Source organism: Oncorhynchus clarkii, unplaced genomic scaffold (genome assembly GCF_045791955.1).
Source record: "Oncorhynchus clarkii lewisi isolate Uvic-CL-2024 unplaced genomic scaffold, UVic_Ocla_1.0 unplaced_contig_1925_pilon_pilon, whole genome shotgun sequence".
In the NCBI taxonomy this organism is placed as follows: domain Eukaryota; kingdom Metazoa; phylum Chordata; class Actinopteri; order Salmoniformes; family Salmonidae; genus Oncorhynchus; species Oncorhynchus clarkii.
The window spans coordinates 56,220-77,455 of NW_027260983.1; the positions used below are offsets into that span (position 1 = coordinate 56,220).

At 48.6% G+C, this 21,236-nt stretch overlaps 1 protein-coding gene across 1 annotated transcript in view; it reads left to right on the top strand.

The window, feature by feature from the left end:
* The window catches only part of LOC139402793 (RNA-binding protein 25-like), a 41,538-nt gene that overhangs the window by 4,288 nt on the left and 16,014 nt on the right, over positions 1 to 21,236 (top strand). Inside the window, exons 5-14 of the mRNA XM_071146709.1 lie at positions 988 to 1,045; positions 4,488 to 4,648; positions 5,075 to 5,275; positions 8,510 to 8,593; positions 11,525 to 11,883; positions 11,971 to 12,082; positions 14,840 to 14,929; positions 16,922 to 16,995; positions 18,369 to 18,519; positions 19,845 to 20,313. Of these exons, the coding sequence (XP_071002810.1) occupies positions 988 to 1,045; positions 4,488 to 4,648; positions 5,075 to 5,275; positions 8,510 to 8,593; positions 11,525 to 11,883; positions 11,971 to 12,082; positions 14,840 to 14,929; positions 16,922 to 16,995; positions 18,369 to 18,519; positions 19,845 to 20,313 (1,759 nt within the window). The remainder of the gene's footprint in view (positions 1 to 987; positions 1,046 to 4,487; positions 4,649 to 5,074; positions 5,276 to 8,509; positions 8,594 to 11,524; positions 11,884 to 11,970; positions 12,083 to 14,839; positions 14,930 to 16,921; positions 16,996 to 18,368; positions 18,520 to 19,844; positions 20,314 to 21,236) is intronic.

Genomic DNA, 21,236 nt, shown 5'->3' on the forward strand with positions numbered 1-21,236 from the left:
CCTCCTGTATGTTTTCGGGCCAAACCCAGTTGTTACAAACCTGATTAATCTTGTCAACCAGCTAATTATTAGAATCAGGTGCACTAGATTAGGGTTGGAGCAAAAACCTACAGAACGGTAGCTCTCCAGGTACAATATTAGAGAACCCTGGGCTATATTATTTGTATTTCATTTAACCTTTATTTAATTAAGCAAGTCTGTTAAGAGCAAATTGTTATTTACAATGACACCCTACACTGGCCAAACCCGGATGACGCTTGGCCAATTGTGCGCAGCCCTATGGGACTCCCGATCACGGCCGGTTGTGATACAGCCTGGATTCGAACCAGGGTGTCTGTAGTGGCGCCTCAAGCACTGAGATGCAGTGCCTTTAGACCCCTGCGCCACTCGGGAGCCCCATATCCATGGTCCAATATTTAAAAATAATTTTTACCAATATGTTATTGGGCTCATTTCTAGAGGTGAAAAATGATAGTTTTGATGATGTCAGCATAATAAATAAAATAAATTCATTATAGAGAAGAGAATCCCCCGGAGTCCTTCAGCAACGGGACTGGAATTGGTCAAACTCGCAAAATGTACAAAATGATCCTCTTTCCCTAAAAACATGATGGTCATGACTTTCTGACATGAAAGGGTTAACTTTGGCCCCAGACAATCCATCTGAGATCAATATGAGTTTCAGTCATATTACTGTAAACCCCACACATAATGTATCTTCAAGAAAATGACCCATTTCTAGTTTGTGTTTGTTCTGGTTCTTCTTGCGTTTTATTTTTCCTTTGGGCACTTTTCTTCTGCCTGTTCTTTGGGTTCTAGTCCGTGTTAAAATGTAAAACACTTTGAGACAACCGTTTTACATAAAAAGGGCATATATTAAGTAGAGGTCGACTTCTAATATTAAGTAATGTGATTGAATGATGATGGATCACTCTGACATTGGTGTTTAGTCTCAGATGAGGTCCCCTCCTTTCCTCCATCCTGTAGAAATGTGGCCTGGTCCTGAGCTGGAAGAGGGTCCAAGGGGCTTCTGGGAAACTGCAAGGTAAAAACAAAACAGGTACAATACTTCTACTATACTTTCCCCCCTTTCCTTGTTGTGTTGTTACCGTGTTGTTACCTCCAAGCCCGTGTTGTTACCGTGTTGTTACCTCCAAGCCCGTGTTGTTACCGTGTTGTTACCTCCAAGCCCGTGTTGTTACCGTGTTGTTACCTCCAAGCCCGTGTTGTTACCGTGTTGTTACCGTGTTGTTACTGCCAAGCCCGTGTTGTTACCGTGTTGTTACCCGCCAAGCCCGTGTTGTTACCGTGTTGTTACCGTGTTGTTACCTCCAAGCCTGTGTTGTTACCTCCAAGCCTGTGTTGTTACCGCCAAGCCTGTGTTGTTACCTTGTTGTTACCTCCAAGCCCGTGTTGTTACCGTGTTGTTACCTCCAAGCCCGTGTTGTTACCGCCAAGCCCGTGTTGTTACCTTGTTGTTACCTCCAAGCCCGTGTTGTTACCGTGTTGTTACCGTGTTGTTACCGCCAAGCCCGTGTTGTTACCGTGTTGTTACCTCCAAGCCCGTGTTGTTACCGCCAAGCCCGTGTTGTTACCGTGTTGTTACCGCCAAGCCCGTGTTGTTACCGTGTTGTTACCTCCAAGCCCGTGTTGTTACCGTGTTGTTACCTCCAAGCCCGTGTTGTTACCGCCAAGCCCGTGTTGTTACTGTGTTGTTACCTCCAAGCCTGTGTTGTTACCGTGTTGTTACCGCCAAGCCCGTGTTGTTACCTCCAAGCCGGTGTTGTTACCGTGTTGTTACCGTGTTGTTACCGCCAAGCCCGTGTTGTTACCGTGTTGTTACCGCCAAGCCCGTGTTGTTACCGTGTTGTTACCTCCAAGCCTGTGTTGTTACCGTGTTGTTACCGCCAAGCCCGTGTTGTTACCTCCAAGCCTGTGTTGTTACCATGTTGTTACCTCCAAGCCCGTGTTGTTACCGTGTTGTTACCTCCAAGCCCGTGTTGTTACCGTGTTGTTACCTCCAAGCCCGTGTTGTTACCGTGTTGTTACCTCCAAGCCCGTGTTGTTACCGTGTTGTTACCGCCAAGCCCGTGTTGTTACCGTGTTGTTACCGTGTTGTTACCACCACGTCTCTAGAATGTCATGGTTGACCAGCCTCATGATGACTGTTTACATAGTGAGGTGATGAGACCAGCTTCATGTTTAGTTAAGGAGTTGGCTCTAGTTCTGTACAACAGATGGGTTTTTAGAAACAAATGCACTTTTTTTTTTGATCGCTGATGTTCGGTACTCTTGTCCTGTCTTTTCCCCACCTGAGTGTACACTAGTAACCACTCTCTGTTTGTAACGTTAGTGACATCTTCCATGTCTCTCTCTCTCTCTCTCTCTCTCTCTCTCTCTCTCCCCCGTCTCCATCTTCCCCTCCCCCCTCTCTCTTTCACTCTCTCTCTCTCTTTCTCCCTCGCTCCCTTCCTCTCTCTCTCTCTCTCTCTCTCTCTCTCTCTCTCTCTCTCTCTCCGTCTCCCCCTCCCCCCTCTCTCTCTTTCACTCTCTCTCTTTCTCCCTCGCTCCCTCCTCTCTCTTTCACTCTCTCTTTCTCCCTCGCTCCCTTCCTCTCTCTTTCACTCTCTTTCACTCTCTCTCTTTCTCCCTCGCTCCCCTCCTCTCTTTCACTCTCTCTCTTTCTCCCTCGCTCCCCTCTCTCTTTCACTCTCTTTCTTTCTCCCTCGCTCCCTTCCTCTCTCTATCGCTCGCTCTCTTTCTCCCTCCCTCTCTCCCTTCCTCTCTCTATCGCTCACTCTTTCTCCCTCGCTCCCTTCCTCTCTCTATCGCTCGCTCTCTTCCTCCCTCGCCCCCTTCCTCTCTCTTTCGCTCTCTCTTTCTCCCTCGCTCCCTTCCTCTCTCTATCGCTCGCTCTCTTTCTCCCTCGCCCCCTTCCTCTCTCTTTCGCTCTCTTTCTCCCTCGCTCCCTTCCTCTCTCTTTTGCTCTCTCTCTTTCTCCCTCGCTCCCTTCCTCTCTCTTTCGCTCTCTCTCTTTCTCCCTCGCTCCCTTCCTCTCTCTTTCGCTCTCTCTCTTTCTCCCTCGCTCCCTTCCTCTCTCTTTCGCTCTCTCTCTTTCTCCCTCGCTCCCTTCCTCTCTCTTTCGCTCTCTCTCTTTCTCCCTCGCTCCCTTCCTCTCTCTTTCGCTATCTCTCTTTCTCCCTCGCTCCCTTCCTCTCTCTTTCGCTCTCTCTCTTTCTCCCTCGCTCCCTTCCTCTCTCTTTCGCTCTCTCTCTTTCTCCCTCGCTCCCTTCCTCTCTCTTTCGCTCTCTCTCTTTCTCCCTCGCTCCCTTCCTCTCTCTTTCGCTCTCTCTCTTTCTCCCTCGCTCCCTTCCTCTCTCTTTCGCTCTCTCTCTTTCTCCCTCGCTCCCTTCCTCTCTCTTTCGCTCTCTCTCTTTCTCCCTCGCTCCCTTCCTCTCTCTTTCGCTCTCTCTCTTTCTCCCTCGCTCCCTTCCTCTCTCTTTCGCTCTCTCTCTTTCTCCCTCGCTCCCTTCCTCTCTCTTTCGCTCTCTCTCTTTCTCCCTCGCTCCCTTCCTCTCTCTTTCGCTCTCTCTCTTTCTCCCTCGCTCCCTTCCTCTCTCTTTCGCTCTCTCTCTTTCTCCCTCGCTCCCTTCCTCTCTCTTTCGCTCTCTCTCTTTCTCCCTCGCTCCCTTCCTCTCTCTTTCGCTCTCTCTCTTTCTCCCTCGCTCCCTTCCTCTCTCTTTCGCTCTCTCTCTTTCTCCCTCGCTCCCTTCCTCTCTCTTTCGCTCTCTCTCTTTCTCCCTCGCTCCCTTCCTCTCTCTTTCGCTCTCTCTCTTTCTCCCTCGCTCCCTTCCTCTCTCTTTCGCTCTCTCTCTTTCTCCCTCGCTCCCTTCCTCTCTCTTTCGCTCTCTCTCTTTCTCCCTCGCTCCCTTCCTCTCTCTTTCGCTCTCTCTCTTTCTCCCTCGCTCCCTTCCTCTCTCTTTCGCTCTCTCTCTTTCTCCCTCGCTCCCTTCCTCTCTCTTTCGCTCTCTCTCTTTCTCCCTCGCTCCCTTCCTCTCTCTTTCGCTCTCTCTCTTTCTCCCTCGCTCCCTTCCTCTCTCTTTCGCTCTCTCTCTTTCTCCCTCGCTCCCTTCCTCTCTCTTTCGCTCTCTCTCTTTCTCCCTCGCTCCCTTCCTCTCTCTTTCGCTCTCTCTCTTTCTCCCTCGCTCCCCTCCTCTCTCTTTCGCTCTCTCTCTTTCTCCCTCGCTCCCCTCCTCTCTCTTTCGCTCTCTCTCTTTCTCCCTCGCTCCCTTCCTCTCTCTTTCGCTCTCTCTCTTTCTCCCTCGCTCCCTTCCCCTCTCTTTCGCTCTCTCTCTTTCTCCCTCGCTCCCTTCCTCTCTCTTTCGCTCTCTCTCTTTCTCCCTCGCTCCCTTCCTCTCTCTTTCGCTCTCTCTCTTTCACTCTCTCTATCTCCCTCGCTCCCTTCCTCTCTGTCTGTGTCTCTGTAGCGTTTGGTTTCTGTGAGTACAAGGAGCCAGAGTCCACCCTGCGTTCCCTTCGTCTGCTACATGAGCTGTTGCTGGGAGACAAGAAGCTGCTGGTCAAGGTGGATGCTAAGACCAAGGCCCAGCTTGAAGAATGGAAAGCTAGGAAGAGGAACTCCAACGGGGTGAACACACACACACACACAGAACATGGGGTGATCAGTAGACCTATGTCCTGTCTATCATCAGAGGTGATGAAGGACCGACTCAGATTTAATTACATATTTAATTTAACCTTTTATTTAACGAGGCAAGTCAGTTAAGAACACATTCTTATTTACAATGACGGCCTACCACCGGCCAAACCCGGGAAGAAGCTGGGCCAATTGTGTGCCGCCCTATGCGACTCCCAATCACGGCCGGTTGTGATACAGCCTGGATTTGAACCAGGGTGTCTGTAGGGACGTCTCTAGCACTGAGATGGAGTGCCTTAGACCGCTGCACCACTTGGGATACAACCTATGATTCCATTTAGGTAAATATCATATCCATTAGAAATGGGAATTCATAATGAGAACCATCCGTCTCCGCTTTCTGTTTCTGTCTCATAGGGAGCCATGTCAGAGGACGGGCTCAAGGAGGAGGAAGAGGAAGAGGAGGAGGAGGATCTTGATGAGGACACAAAGCGCCGTGACCAGATAGTGAAAGGGGCCATCGAGGGGTTGATCCGGGAGTACGGCAGTGAGCTCAACGCCCCTTCTCAGGACGGAGACAACCAGCCCCGCAAGAAGAAGAGAGAGAAGAAAGAGGAGGTAGTAGCGTCCGTTCCACTGGAGAGAGGAGGTAGTAGCGTCCGTTCCACTGGAGAGAGGAGGTAGTAGCGTCCGTTCCACTGGAGAGAGGAGGTAGTAGCGTCCGTTCCACTGGAGAGAGGAGGTAGTAGCGTCCGTTCCACTGGAGAGAGGAGGTAGTAGCGTCCGTTCCACTGGAGAGAGGAGGTAGTAGCGTCCGTTCCTCCGGAGAGAGGAGGTAGTAGCGTCCGTTCCACTGGAGAGAGGAGGTAGTAGCGTCCGTTCCACTGGAGAGAGGAGGTAGTAGCGTCCGTTCCTCCGGAGAGAGGAGGTAGTAGCGTCCGTTCCACTGGAGAGAGGAGGTAGTAGCGTCCGTTCCACTGGAGAGAGGAGGTAGTAGCGTCCGTTCCGCCGGACAGAGGAGGTAGTAGCGTCCGTTCCACTGGAGAGAGGAGGTAGTAGCGTCCGTTCCACTGGAGAGAGGAGGTAGTAGCGTCCGTTCCACTGGAGAGAGGAGGTAGTAGCGTCCGTTCCACTGGAGAGAGGAGGTAGTAGCGTCCGTTCCGCCGGACAGAGGAGGTAGTAGCGTCCGTTCCGCCGGAGAGAGGAGGTAGTAGCGTCCGTTCCACTGGAGAGAGGAGGTAGTAGCGTCCGTTCCACTGGAGAGAGGAGGTAGTAGCGTCCGTTCCACTGGAGAGAGGAGGTAGTAGCGTCCGTTCCACTGGAGAGAGGAGGTAGTAGCGTCCGTTCCACTGGAGAGAGGAGGTAGTAGCGTCCGTTCCGCTGAACAGAGGAGGTAGTAGCGTCCGTTCCGCCGGACAGAGGAGGTAGTAGCGTCCGTTCCGCCGGACAGAGGAGGTAGTAGCGTCCGTTCCGCCGGACAGAGGAGGGCGTAGCGTCCGTTCCGCCGGACAGAGGAGGTAGTAGCGTCCGTTCCGCCGGACAGAGGAGGTAGTAGCGTCCGTTCCGCCGGAGAGAGGAGGTAGTAGCGTCCGTTCCGCCGGACAGAGGAGGTAGTAGCGTCCGTTCCGCAGTACAGAGGAGGTAGTAGCGTCCGTTCCGCCGGACAGAGGAGGTAGTAGCGTCCGTTCCGCCGGACAGAGGAGGTAGTAGCGTCCGTTCCGCTGGACAGAGGAGGTAGTAGCGTCCGTTCCGCCGGACAGAGGAGGTAGTAGCGTCCGTTCCGCCGGACAGAGGAGGTAGTAGCGTCCGTTCCGCCGGACAGAGGAGGTAGTAGCGTCCGTTCCGCCGGACAGAGGAGGTAGTAGCGTCCGTTCCGCCGGACAGAGGAGGTAGTAGCGTCCGTTCCGCCGGACAGAGGAGGTAGTAGCGTCCGTTCCGCCGGACAGAGGAGGTAGTAGCGTCCGTTCCGCCGGACAGAGGAGGTAGTAGCGTCCGTTCCGCCGGACAGAGGAGGTAGTAGCGTCCGTTCCGCCGGACAGAGGAGGTAGTAGCGTCCGTTCCGCCGGACAGAGGAGGTAGTAGCGCCCGTTCTACTAGAAATGTATGTTTGTAAATTGGTGTAGAATTGCATGTATGACTGCAGGCTACCAGTAAGCTACCACTGCCTTCTGGTAGAATTTACCATCTGTAAGTCCTAGTCCCATTTCGAGGAGGTAGTAGTATGACTGGTCTATTAACTAATTCACCGCCTGGTGATGTCACAGTGGAACGACAAAACTCCATCCCACCAAAACAGGTAGACATTTCTGTTCGTTCTTTTCAAACAGCTCTTACACTAAATGGGCATGATCATAATTTTCGCAATTTCACAGTATTATTTTAACCTATTAGTGTGGAAATATATATCAAACACAGGATATCACATTTTAAATGCGCTGGCCCTTTAAATTCTTGAGTCACCATTTTGTGAGAGATTGTCATCTTATCAATCTGATTGGCTTACGGAGTGTGTTTGTTTCTTTACTTACGTGAACCTTGCGAAAGTATTCATCCCCCTTGGCGTTTTTGGGGTGAATAGTTATGCTCAAGATTTCAGTTTTTTTATGTCTTATTTGTTTTGTTTCACAAAAAAATGTTTTGCATCTTCAAAGTGGTAGGCATGTTGTGTAAATCAAATGATACATCCTCCCCCCAAAAATAGATTTTTAATTCCAGGTTGAAAGTGCAACACAATAGGAGAAATGCCAAGGGGGGTGAATACTTTCGCAAGGCGCTGTATGTTCCAGGAGGACATCGACGACTTAGAGATGAAATGAAGTTGGTCAATGTAAATGCATGTATTAATTCAGCCCGACTGAGAGCTACCAACAAATGCTACTACAATTAGTGATTCTGGTTGACCTGAAATCATAAAGGTGGTCTCACCCCATTGGTCATATTTAAATACTAGCCATTTTATGGTGAGAGAATGCCATCTTATCAAACTCATTTACATACATTTACCGGTACACTCATTCAAATTAGTGGGTTTTGGATATTTCAGCCACACCCGTTGCTGAAAGGTGTATAAAATCGAGTACGCAGCCATGCAATCTCCATAGACAAACATTGGCATATCGGCTGTAGAATGGCCCTTTACTGACGAGCTCAGGGACTTTCAACGTGGCACCGTCGACGGGAAGTCACCTTTCCAACGAGTCAGTTCGTAACATTTCTGCCCTGCTAGCTCTGCCTCGGATCAACTGTAAGTGGTGTTATTGTGAAGTGGAAACGTCTAGGAGCAACAACGGCTCAGCCGCAGAGTGGTAGGCCACACAATCTCACAGAACGGAACCACCGAGTTCTGAAGCGAGTAGCGCGTAAAAATCGTCTGTCCTCGGTTGCAACACTCACTACTGAGTTCCAAACTGCCTCTGGAAGCAACTTCAGCACAAGAGCTGTCTGTTCGTCAGGAGCTTCATGAAATGGGTTTCCATGGCCGAGCAGCCGCACACAAGCCTCATATTGCCAAGCGTCGGCTGGAGTGGTGTAAAACTCACCTCTATTGGACTCCGGAGCAGTGGAAACACGTTCTCTGGAGTGATGAATCACACTTCACCATCTGGCGTTCTGACGGACGAATCTGTCAGGTGGCCACGTACTTTTGGTAATGTTATTGTATGTACAGTAGTCTGTTTCGTGACTTGTCTTCCCGTACTGTATTACCTCCAGCTATTGGATAACCTGTTTCGTGACTTGTCTTCCTGTACTGTATTACCTCCAGCTATTGGATAACCTGTTTCGTGACTTGTCTTCCTGTACTGTATTACCTCCAGCCATTGGATAACCTGTTTCGTGACATGTTTTTCCCAGGAGGACATCAATGTGATGGAGATGGAGGATGACAAAAGAGACCTGATATCCAGAGAGATCTCTAAGTTCCGGGACACTCACAAGGTAACACAGCCCACTGTTCTCTTACCTTACCACTCACATTAGGTTTTGGAGAGAAAAGAACTACAATACCCACATCTACACTACACCTAGTGTAGTTTTAACATCCTGTTACCTATTGGACTTCAAATTCATGTATTGAACACCCTTCCTAAGATCATTCATTCATATTGTCAACAACATTAGTTGATATTTCCTCATTTTGTGCATTAGATCAATTGAACTTATAATATTTTATAAACAATATGTATCCATCAGTCGACAATGTCCTGCTATTTCAGTAGCCCCAACATCGTAGGATCAACTGTTAACTAATAGTGACTTGAGATGAAACTACGCAGTAGAACTACCAGCTAGAGAGTAAGGTGGATGTAATGTAATGGTTCTTTTAAATCTATTGATTATAAACCCCCAACCATTATGGTAGACGATATATTGATGAATCTCAGAGCTTTGGGGATGATGTAAGCATCATCTTTTAATTCCTCCTCTCTACGTCTCAGGCGTTCCTTTCTGGAGGACTTGCGTAGGGGCAGCTGGCTCTGAGACTGTTACTGCACTATATATATATATATACGCTATGCACCCGACGCTGGTCAAAAGGAGTGTAATATGTTTATTATATCTTCATTTAACAAGTCAGTTAAGAACAAATTCTTATTTTCAATGACGGCCTAGTGGGTTAACTGCCTTGTTCAGGGGGCAGAACGACAGATTTGGACCTTGTCAGCTCGGGGATTCGAACTTGCCACCTTTCGGTTACTAGCCCAACACTCTAACCACTAGGCCGCCTCCATGTAGGGAATAGGAATGTGAACCCTCACCCCAGTCTGAGGTCCTGAGCGCTCTGGATCCTTGGTTTTCATCAAGGATCTCTCTGTACTTTGCTCCGTTTATCTTCCCCTCGATCCTGACTGGTCTCCAAGTCCCTGCCGCTGAAAAACATCCCCACAGCATGATCCTGCCACCACCATGCTTCACCGTAGGGATGGTGCCAGGTTTCCTCCAGACGTGACGCTTGGCATTCAGGCCAAAGAGTTCAATCTTGGTTTCATCAGACTAGAGAATCTTGTTCCTCATGGTCTGAGAGTCTTTAGGTGCCTTTTGGCAAACTCCAAGCAGGCTGTCATGTGTCTTTTCCTGAGGAGTGGCTTCCATCTGGCCACTCTACCATAAAGGCGTGATTGGTGGAGTGCTGCAGAGATGGTCGTCCATCTCCACAGAGGAACTCTGGAGCTCTGTCAAAGTGACCATCGGGTTCTTGGTCACCTCCCTTACCAAGCCTCTTCTCCCCTGATTGCTCAGTTTGGCCGGGTGGCCAGCTCTAGGAAGAGTCTTGGTGGTTCTAAACTTCTTCCATTTAAGAATGATGGAGGCCACTGTGTTCTTAGGGACCTTCAATGATGCAGACATGTTTTGGTACCCTTCCCCAGATCTGTGCCTCCACACAATCCTGCCTCAGGAGCTCAACGGGCAATTCCTTCAACCTAATGGTTTGGTTTTTGCTCTGACATGCACTGTGAACTGTGGGACCTTATATAGACAGGTGTGTGTGCCTTTCCAAATAATGTACAATCAATTGAATTTACCACAATTACAATCAAGTTGTAGAAACATCTCTAGGATGATCAATTGAAAGGGGATGCACCTGAGCTCAAATTCGAGACTAATAGCAAAGGGTCTGAATAGTTATGTAAATGTATTTCTGTTTTAATACATTTGCAAAAACCTATTTTTGCTTTGTCATTATGGGTATTGAGTCAATGTGGGGTATTGAGTCATTGTGGGGTATAGAGTCATTGTGGGGTATAGAGTCATTGTGGGGTATAGAGTCATTGTGGGGTATTGAGTCATTGTGGAGTATTTTGTGTAGATTGATGAGGACCATTTTTAAAATTCAATCTATTGTAGAATAAGGCTGTAACGTAACACAATGTGGACACAGGGGAAGGGGTCTGAATACTTTCCAAATTCACTGTATAAATCAAATCACATTGTGTTGGTCACATACACGTGTTTAGCAGATGTTATTGCGGGTGTAGCGAAATGCTTGTGTTCCTAGCGCCAACATTGCAGTTGTATCTAACAATTCACACATCTAAAAGTAAAAATAATGGAATGAATTAAGATATAGATATTAAATCGAGCAATGTCAGAGTGGCATTAACTAAAACTGAGTATGTACATATGAGATGAGTAAAGCAGTATGTAAACATTATTAAAGTGACTAGTGACATGTCTATGTATGTAGGGCAGCAGCCTCTTAAGGTGCAGGGTGGATGCCGGCTAGGGATGGCTATTTAACAGTCTGATGGCCTTGAGATAGGAGCTGTTGCGTCGGGAGGAGTTCAGTCCCAGGGCTGTGAGCATTGTGGTGAGTTTGGTAAGTCGATGTACAGCATCCTCACTAATGCATTCCTTTTGTCCAGGTGGGTAGTGGGCATCGTCCGTAGGGATGTTGGGATACTGCACAGTTTCCTAGACCCCAATGCGTGCATTCCTTACGATCGAGTCCAGTTCAGGTGTCACATGGGCCTCTGGAAGCAACTTCGGCACAATACCTGTTTGTCGGGAGCTTCATGAAATGGGTTTCCATGGCCGAGCAGTCGCACACAAGCCTCAGATCACCATGCTCAATGCCAAGCGTCAGCTGGAGTGGTGTAAAGCTCGCCGCCATTGGACTCTGGAGTGATGAATCACACTTCACCATCTGGCAGTCCGACGGACGAATCTGGGTTTGGCGGATGCCGGGAGAACGCTACCTGCCCCAATGCAGAATGCCAACTGTAAAGTTTGGTGTAGGAGAAATAATGGTCTAGGGCTGTTTTTTCATGGTTCAGGTAGCTTGTTCTCTCTCTCGCTGTATTGACTGTGTTGTCTATGGGGGATACAACAGTAGAGTGACTAACACGGGTACTCCTCTTCTTCCCGTAGAAACTGGAGGAGGAGAAGGGAAAGAAAGAGCAGGAACGGCAAGAGATCGATAAGGACAGGAGGGAGAGGGACAAAGAGAGGGAGCGAGAGAGGGAGCGCCGGGACCGCGAGAGGGAGAAGGAGAAGGAGAGAAACGACAACATCAAGGAGAGAGAGCGGGACAGAGACCGGGACCGGATCGATCGGGAACGTGAACGGACGAAGGAGAGAGAAAGGGAGAGGGGAGAGAGGGAACGAGGAGAGAGGGAACGAGGAGAGAGGGAACGAGGAGAGAGGGAACGAGGAGAGAGGGAACGAGGAGAGAGGGAACGCGTGAAGGAGCGGAGTCGAGAAGTCAGCAAAGACCGCAGTAAATCCAGGTTGGTATGAGGTCCCTAGTTCAGCACTCTGAGGCGCTGGTCAGCTGTCCAAGTGGCGAGTGTTTGAACTCACGTCTCTGCCTGTAGAGAACGGAGCCGCGATGAGAAGAAACACGACCGCGAGGAAGATCAGGAGGAGGCGTACGAACGCAGGAAACTGGAGAGGAAGATGAGGGACAAGGAGACTGCTTACCAGGAAGTAAGTTTGACATGTAGTCCATGTTTGACGAGGCTGAATTTATACCCTATGCAAGTACACAACGTAAGAACTACATTACCCACGGAGGAATGGTGGTAGTTCTGTGACGTTGCAAAAATACACAAACACGATTAACATTCTTATTTGCTAACAGCTTTCTTGCATCACATACGTGTGTGTGTGTAGGGTAAATTAGGCTTTACTTTAGGCACTACTGCAATATACTGTCGTAGCATGAGAACACAACCAGTCTGACAACTCTTTCTGATTCCCTCAGGCTTAATTAAGGCACTTAGGCATCTGTTCCAAATGGCACCCTGTTCCCTATATAGTGCACTACTTTAGACCATGGCCCTATTCCCTATATAGTACACTACTTTAGACCAGAGCCCTATTCCCTATATAGTGCACTACTTTAGACCAGAGCCCTATGCCACCCTATTCCCAATATATAGTTCACTACTTTAGACCAGAGCCCTATGCCACCCTATTCCCTATATAGTGCACTACTTTAGACCAGAGCCCTATGCCTCCCTATACCCTATATAGTGCACTACTTTAGACCAGAGCCCTATGCCACCCTGTTCCCTATATAGTTCACTACTTTAGGCCAGGGCCCTATTCTCTATATAGTGCACTACTTTAGACCAGAGCCCTATTCCCTATATAGTGCACTACTTTAGGCCAGGGCCCTATTCTCTATATAGTGCACTACTTTAGACCAGAGCCCTATTCCCTATATAGTGCACTACTTTAGACCAGAGCCCTATTCCCTATGTAGTGCACTACTTTAGACCAGAGCCCTATTCCCTATATAGTGCACTACTTTAGATCAGGGCCCTATTCCCTATATAGTGCACTACTTTAGACAAGATCCCTATTCCCTATGTAGTGCACTACTTTAGATCAGGGCCCTATTCCCTATATAGTGCACTACTTTAGACAAGAGCCCTATTCCCATGTAGTGAACTACTTTAGACCAGGGCCCTATAGAACCCTATTCCCTATATAGTGCACTACTTTAGACAAGAGCCCATTCCCTATATAGTGCACTACTTTAGACCAGAGCCCTATTCCCTATATAGAGCACTACTTTAGACCAGAGCCCTATTCCCTATATAGTGCTCTACTTTAGACCAGAGCCCTATTCCCTATATAGTGCACTACTTTAGACCAGAACCATATTCCCTATGTAGTATACTACTTTAAACCAGAGCCCTATTCCCTATGTAGTACACTACTTTAGACCAGAGTCCTATTCCCTATATAGTGCACTACTTTAGACCAGAGCCCTATTCCCTATATAGTGCACTACTTTAGACCAGAGCCCTCCCTATTCCCTATATAGTGCACTACTTTAGACCAGAGCCCTATTCCCTATATAGTGCACTACTTTAGACCAGGGCCCTATAGAACCCTATTCCCTATGTAGTGCACTACTTTAGACCAGAGCCCTATGCCACCCTATTCCCTATGTAGTGCACTACTTTAGACCAGAGCCCTATGCCACTCTATTTCCTATATAGTGCACTACTTTAGACCAGAGTCCTATTCCCTATATAGTGCACTACTTTAGACCAGAGCCCTATTCCCTATGTAGTGCACTACTTTAGACCAGAGCCCTATTCCCTATGTAGTGCACTACTTTAGACCAGAGCCCTATTCCCTATATAGTGCACTACTTTAGACCAGAGCCCTATTCCCTATGTAGTGCACTACTTTAGACCAGAGCCCTATTCCCATGTAGTGAACTACTTTAGACCAGGGCCCTATAGAACCCTATTCCCTATATAGTGCACTACTTTAGACAAGAGCCCATTCCCTATATAGTGCACTACTTTAGACCAGAGCCCTATTCCCTATATAGAGCACTACTTTAGACCAGAGCCCTATTCCCTATATAGTGCTCTACTTTAGACCAGAGCCCTATTCCCTATATAGTGCACTACTTTAGACCAGAACCATATTCCCTATGTAGTATACTACTTTAAACCAGAGCCCTATTCCCTATGTAGTACACTACTTTAGACCAGAGTCCTATTCCCTATATAGTGCACTACTTTAGACCAGAGCCCTATTCCCTATATAGTGCACTACTTTAGACCAGAGCCCTCCCTATTCCCTATATAGTGCACTACTTTAGACCAGAGCCCTCCCTATTCCCTATATAGTGCACTACTTTAGACCAGAGCCCTATTCCCTATGTAGTGCACTACTTTAGACCAGAGTCCTATGTAGTGCACTACTTTAGTCCAGAGCCCTATGCCACCCTATTCCCTATGTAGTGCACTACTTTAGACCAGAGCCCTATGCCACCCTATTCCCTATGTAGTGCACTACTTTAGACCAGAGCCCTATGCCACTCTATTTCCTATATAGTGCACTACTTTAGACCAGAGCCCTATTCCCTATGTAGTGCACTACTTTAGACCAGAGCCCTATTCCCTATGTAGTGCACTACTTTAGACCAGAGCCCTATTCCCTATATAGTGCACTACTTTAGACCAGAGCCCTATTCCCTATGTAGTGCACTACTTTAGACCAGAGCCCTATTCCCTATATAGTGCACTACTTTAGACCAGAGCAGGGTTATTTTTGAGACACAACCACTGTGCTCTGTCTTCAGACAACTCAATTGAACACCTGTCTATGTGTAGATGCAAATTACAGTTGGTTTTGGATGCTGATTGGCTGAAACAGCATTCCGTGTGTGTGTGTGTGTGTATATATATCAGATGCTGTTGCTCTTCTTCTCAGCGTCTGAAGAACTGGGAGATCAGGGAGAGGAAGAAGGCTCGGGACTACGACAAAGAGAACCAGAGAGAGGAGGAGAGACGCCATGAGATGGTCAGAGAGATGATTCTATACAGTGGGGCAAAAAAGTATTTAGTCAGCCACCAATTGTGCAAGTTCTCCCACTTAAAAAGATGAGAGAGGCCTGTAATTGTGGCTAAGCTTGTGTTTGAATATATTCATTTTATTTCATTTGCGATTTTCTTGAATAGGAAAAGTTGCGTTATGCTAATGAGCTTGAGGCTATGATTACGCTCCCGGATACGGGTTTGCTCGTCCCATGAGGTTAAAAATCCTACAATGTGATTTTCTGGATTTTTTCCCCCTCATTTTGTCTGTCATAGTTGAAGTGTACCTATGATGAAAATTACAGGCCTCTCTCATCTTTTTAAGTGGTAGAACTTGCACAATTGGTGGCTGACTAAATACTTTTTTGCCCCACTGTATATGTATACTTATTGAACGCAATCTTCCTGACTCTGTCAACCTGTAACTGTCATGTCCTGACCATAGAAAGCTTTTATTTTCTATGGTAGAGTAGGTCAGGGCGTGACTGGGGGGGTTGTTCTAGTTTATATTTTCTATGGTAGAGTAGGTCAGGGCGTGACTGGGGGGGGGGTTGTTCTAGTTTATATTTTCTATGGTAGAGTAGGTCAGGGCGTGACTGATGGGGTTGTTCTAGTTTATATTTTCTATGGTAGAGTAGGTCAGGGCGTGACTGATGGGGGTGTTCTAGTTTATATTTTCTATGGTAGAGTAGGTCAGGGCGTGACTGGGGGGGTTGTTCTAGTTTATATTTTCTATGGTAGAGTAGGTCAGGGCGTGACTGATGGGGTTGTTCTAGTTTATATTTCCTATGGTAGAGTAGGTCAGGGCGTGACGGGGGGTTGTTCTAGTTTATATTTCCTATGGTAGAGTAGGTCAGGGCGTGACTGATGGGGTTGTTCTAGTTTATATTTTCTATGGTAGAGTAGGTCAGGGTGTGACTGGGGGGGTTGTTCTAGTTTATATTTTCTATGGTTGAGTAGGTTCAGGGTGTGACTGGGGGGGGTGTTCTAGTTTATATTTTCTATGGTAGAGTAGGTCAGGGCGTGACTGGGGGGGGGGTTGTTCTAGTTTATATTTTCTATGGTAGAGTAGGTCAGGGCGTGACTGATGGGGTTGTTCTAGTTTATATTTTCTATGGTAGAGTAGGTCAGGGCGTGACTGGGGGGGTTGTTCTAGTTTATATTTTCTATGGTAGAGTAGGTCAGGGCGTGACTGATGGGGTTGTTCTAGTTTATATTTTTTATGGTAGAGTAGGTCAGGGCGTGACGGGGGGTTGTTCTAGTTTATATTTTCTATGGTAGAGTAGGTCAGGGTGTGACGGGGGGGGGGGGGGTGTTCTAGTTTATATTTTCTATGGTAGAGTAGGTCAGGGTGTGACTGGGGGGGTTGTTCTAGTTTATATTTTCTATGGTAGAGTAGGTCAGGGTGTGACGGGGGGTGTTCTAGTTTATATTTTCTATGGTAGAGTAGGTCAGGGTGTGACTGGGGGGGTTGTTCTAGTTTATATTTTCTATGGTAGAGTAGGTCAGGGCGTGACTGGGGGGTTGTTCTAGTTTATATTTTCTATGGTAGAGTAGGTCAGGGCGTGGGGGGTGTTCTAGTTTATATTTTCTATGTGGGGTTCTTGGTTTGATTTTCTACGTTGGTGATTTGTATGATTCCCAATTAGAGGCAGCTGGTTATCTTTGTCTCTAATTGGGGATCATACTTAAGTAGCATTTTTTTTTCCCACCTGTGGGTGATGGGATATTGTTTATGTTTCGTTGCCTGTTCGCTCTGCATTGTCGTCACGGTTCGTTTATTGTTTTGCTTTTTCTAAGTTTCACTCTCTAATAAATAACGTGGAACTCTACGTACCTTGGTTCGTCTATACTAACGAACGTGACAGTAATGCCACGTACATGTTATCCGTTTAGTTGCCTCTGATTCTGTCCTAAATCTGTGATGTGTGGAGACTTAGAGTTAGTATGTCATCCAGTGTTCTTCCTCTTCCTCCAGACCAAAGAAGGCAAGCGTCTGAAAGAGTTCCTGGAAGATTATGATGATGACAGAGATGAGTCAAAATACTACAGGTGAGACGAGTCAAAATACTACAGGTGAGACGAGTCAAAATACTACAGGTGAGACGAGTCAAAATACTACAGGTGAGACGAGTCAAAATACTACAGGTGAGACGAGTCAAAATACTACAGGTGAGACGAGTCAAAATACTACAGGTGAGACGAGTCAAAATACTACAAGTGAGACGAGTAAAAATACTACAGGTGAGACGAGTCAAAATACTACAGGTGAGACGAGTCAAAATACTACAGGTGAGACGAGTCAAAATACTACAGGTGAGACGAGTCAAAATACTACAGGTGAGACGAGTCAAAATACTACAGGTGAGACGAGTCAAAATACTACAGGTGAGACGAGTCAAAATACTACAGGTGAGACGAGTCAAAATACTACAGGTGAGATGACACCGTTTATAACAGAGATGAGTCAAAATACTACAGGTGAGACGAGTCAAAATACTACAGGTGAGACGAGTCAAAATACTACAGGTGAGACGAGTCAAAATACTACAGGTGAGACGAGTCAAAATACTACAGGTGAGACAAGTCCAAATACTACAGGTGAGACGAGTCCAAATACTACAGGTGAGATGAGTCAAAATACTACAGGTGAGATGAGTCAAAATACTACAGGTGAGATGAGTCAAAATACTAAAGGTGAGACGAGTCCAAATACTACAGGTGAGACGAGTCCAAATACTACAGGTGAGACGAGTCCAAATACTACAGGTGAGACGAGTCCAAATACTACAGGTGAGACGAGTCCAAATACTACAGGTGAGACGAGTTCAAATACTACAGGTGAGACGAGTCAAAATACTACAGGTGAGACGAGTCCAAATACTACAGGTGAGATGACACCGTTTATAACAGAGATGAGTCAAAATACTACAGGTGAGACGAGTCAAAATACTACAGGTGAGACGAGTCAAAATACTACAGGTGAGACGAGTCAAAATACTACAGGTGAGACGAGTCCAAATACTACAGGTGAGACGAGTCCAAATACTACAGGTGAGACGAGTCAAAATACTACAGGTGAGATGACACCGTTTATAACAGAGATGAGTCAAAATACTACAGGTGAGACGAGTCCAAATACTACAGGTGAGACGAGTCAAAATACTAGCTGTAGGAACTGGTCTGTGGAAGCCACAAACAAAGGAGCCTGCTGTTCCAATGCTATTTTAAATCATTTCATAAACTCAAGTTGGGCTTGATTTTGAGTTTGTGTGGTGTAAAACAAATAGCAAACCCCGCCCATCTGGCGCTATAGGCAGCCTAAAGCAAATGCTAAGTATTTGAATGATTACAAATAGTACTTGAACCCAGGTCTGTAGTGTTAGTCTGTATGACTGACTGTCTCTCTGTCCCCCTCCCCTCAGGGGTAGTGCTTTACAGAAACGTCTGAGAGACCGTGAGAAGGAGACGGAGCTGGATGAGAGAGACCGGAAGAGGGAGAAGGAGGAGCATGATCAGATCAGACAGAGACTGTTAGCTGAGGGACACCCAGACCCTGAGGCCGAGCTGCAGAGGGTATGTCTGTCTGTCTGTTGTAAAACAGGAGCCAGAGGGTCTGTCTGTCTGTCTGTTGTAGAAGAGGAGCCAGAGGGTATGTCTGTCTGTTGTGGAACAGGAGCTGCAGAAGGTATGTCTGTCTGTCTGTTGTGGAACAGGAGCTGCAGAGGATATGTCTGTCTGTTGTGGAACAGGAGCTGCAGAGGGTATGTCTGTCTGTCTGTTGTAAAACAGGAGCCAGAGGGTCTGTCTGTCTGTCTGTTGTAGAAGAGGAGCCAGAGGGTATGTCTGTCTGTTGTGGAACAGGAGTTGCAGAGGGTATGTCTGTCTGTCTGTTGTGGAACAGGAGCTGCAGAGGATATGTCTGTCTGTTGTAGAACAGGAGCTGCAGAGGGTATGTCTGTCTGTTGTAGAACAGGAGCTGCAGAGGGTATGTCTGTCTGTTGTAGAACAGGAGCTGCAGAGGGTATGTCTGTCTGTTGTAGAACAGGAGCTGCAGAGGGTATGTCTGTCTGTTGTAGAACAGGAGCTGCAGAGGGTATGTCTGTCTCTGTCTGTCTGTTGTAGAACAGGAGCTGCAGAGGGTATGTCTGCCTATCTGTTGTAGAACAGGAGCTGCAGACGGTTTGTCTGTCTGTTGTAGAACAGGAGCTGCAGACGGTTTGTCTGTCTGTTGTAGAACAGGAGCTGCAGAGGGTATGTCTGTCTGTTGTAGAACAGGAGCTGCAGAGGGTATGTCTGTCTGTCTGTTGTAGAACAGGAGCTGCAGACGGTTTGTCTGTCTGTTGTAGAACAGGAGCTGCAGAGGGTATGTCTGTCTGTTGTAGAACAGGAGCTGCAGAGGGTATGTCTGTCTGTTGTAGAACAGGAGCTGCAGAGGGTATGTCTGTCTGTTGTAGAACAGGAGCTGCAGAGGGTATGTCTGTCTGTCTGGCTGTTGTGGAGCTCCTATATGACCAAGGTCGTGTTCAGAAGGGCATATCGTAACAATGCGTTTTGCAAGGGAAAACGCCTCCTGTGTGTCTCCTGTGTGTCTCCTGTGTGTCTCCTGTGTGTCTCCTGTGTGTCTCCTGTGTGTCTCCTGCCTGTCTCCTGCCTGTCTCTCATGCGTCTCTTGTGCGCCTCCTGTCTGTCTCCTGTACTACAGAGTAAAATCAGCCAGCTGGTTAACTTTGGCACAGTAACAGAAAGGAGAAATGTTGATCAGTGTGTATTGTACCTGTCCAATGGGGACAATACACACTAATCAACAAGGCACATTCATGACAGTTTGTTTTTCTTTATTTTCATTTGTAAAAGTGTGTTGAGACTTTAAATAAATAGTGATTTGATTTTAAACCAAGATGGAGGAGGAGGCAGAGCGGAGGCGGCAGCCCCCAGTGAAGCCGGAGGAGGAGGTGCAGCAGGAGAAACCACACAGGGAGAGGGAGCACAGGGAGCACCTAGAGAGGGAGCACCGAGAGAGGGAGCACCAAAGGGACAGGAGAGGAGGAGGAGGAGGAGGAGGAGGAGGTGCAGACAGGCCTCCTCCCGAACACCCTCAGTCCCAATCAGACGATGACGTGGAGGATGGAGAGGAGCTTGACGATCGTGACGGGGACGACTCGTCAGACGCCAGGACACACCCACACCTCAAGCCCACACTGCGGCCAATCACGTCGGCACCCTCTGTGTCGTCGGGCAGCGGCGGCGCCACGCCCAACTCCCCTGGCAACGAGTCTCCGTGTGGCATCATCATTCCTCATGAGAACTCTCCAGACGCCCATCCCACAGATGAACACCGGCCCAAGATAGGCCTCAGCCTCAAACTGGGTGAGTTAGAACTATTCTGAATGGGCCGGGTAGAACTGGTCCGACTGGGCCGGGTAGGACTGGGCCGGGTAGAACTGGTCCGACTGGGCCGGGTAGGACTGGGCCGGGTTGAACTGGTCCGACTGGGCCGGGTAGGACTGGGCCGGGTAGAACTGGTCCGACTGGGCCGGGTAGGACTGGGCCGGGTAGAACTGGGCCGGGTAGGACTGGGCCGGGTAGAACTGGTCCGACTGGGCCGGGTAGGACTGGGCCGGTTAGAACTGGTCCGACTGGGCCGGGTAGGACTGGGCCGGTTAGAACTGGTCCGACTGGGCCGGGTAGGACTGGGCCGGGTAGAACTGGTCCGACTGGGCCGGGTAGGACTGGGCCGGGTAGAACTGGTCCGACTGGGCCGGGTAGGACTGGGCCGGGTAGACCTGGTCCGACTGGGCCGGGTAGGACTGGGCCGGGTAGAACTGGTCCGACTGGGCCGGGTAGGACTGGGCCGGGTAGAACTGGTCCGACTGGGCCGGGTAGAACTGGTCCGACTGGGCCGGGTAGGACTGGGCCGGGTAGAACTGGTCCGACTGGGCCGGGTAGAACTGGTCCGACTGGGCCGGGTAGAACTGGTCCGACTGGGCCGGGTAGAACTGGGCCGGGTAGAACTGGTCCGACTGGGCCGGGTAGAACTGGTCCGACTGGGCCGGGTAGAACTGGGCCGGGTAGAACTGGTCCGACTGGGCCGGGTAGAACTGGTCCGACTGGGCCGGGTAGAACTGGGCCGGGTAGAACTGGTCCGACTGGGCCGGGTAGAACTGGTCCGACTGGGCCGGGTAGAACTGGGCCGGGTAGAACTGATCCGACTGGGCCGGGTAGAACTGGTCCGACTGGGCCGGGTAGAACTGGGCCGGGTAGAACTGGTCCGACTGGGCCGGGTAGAACTG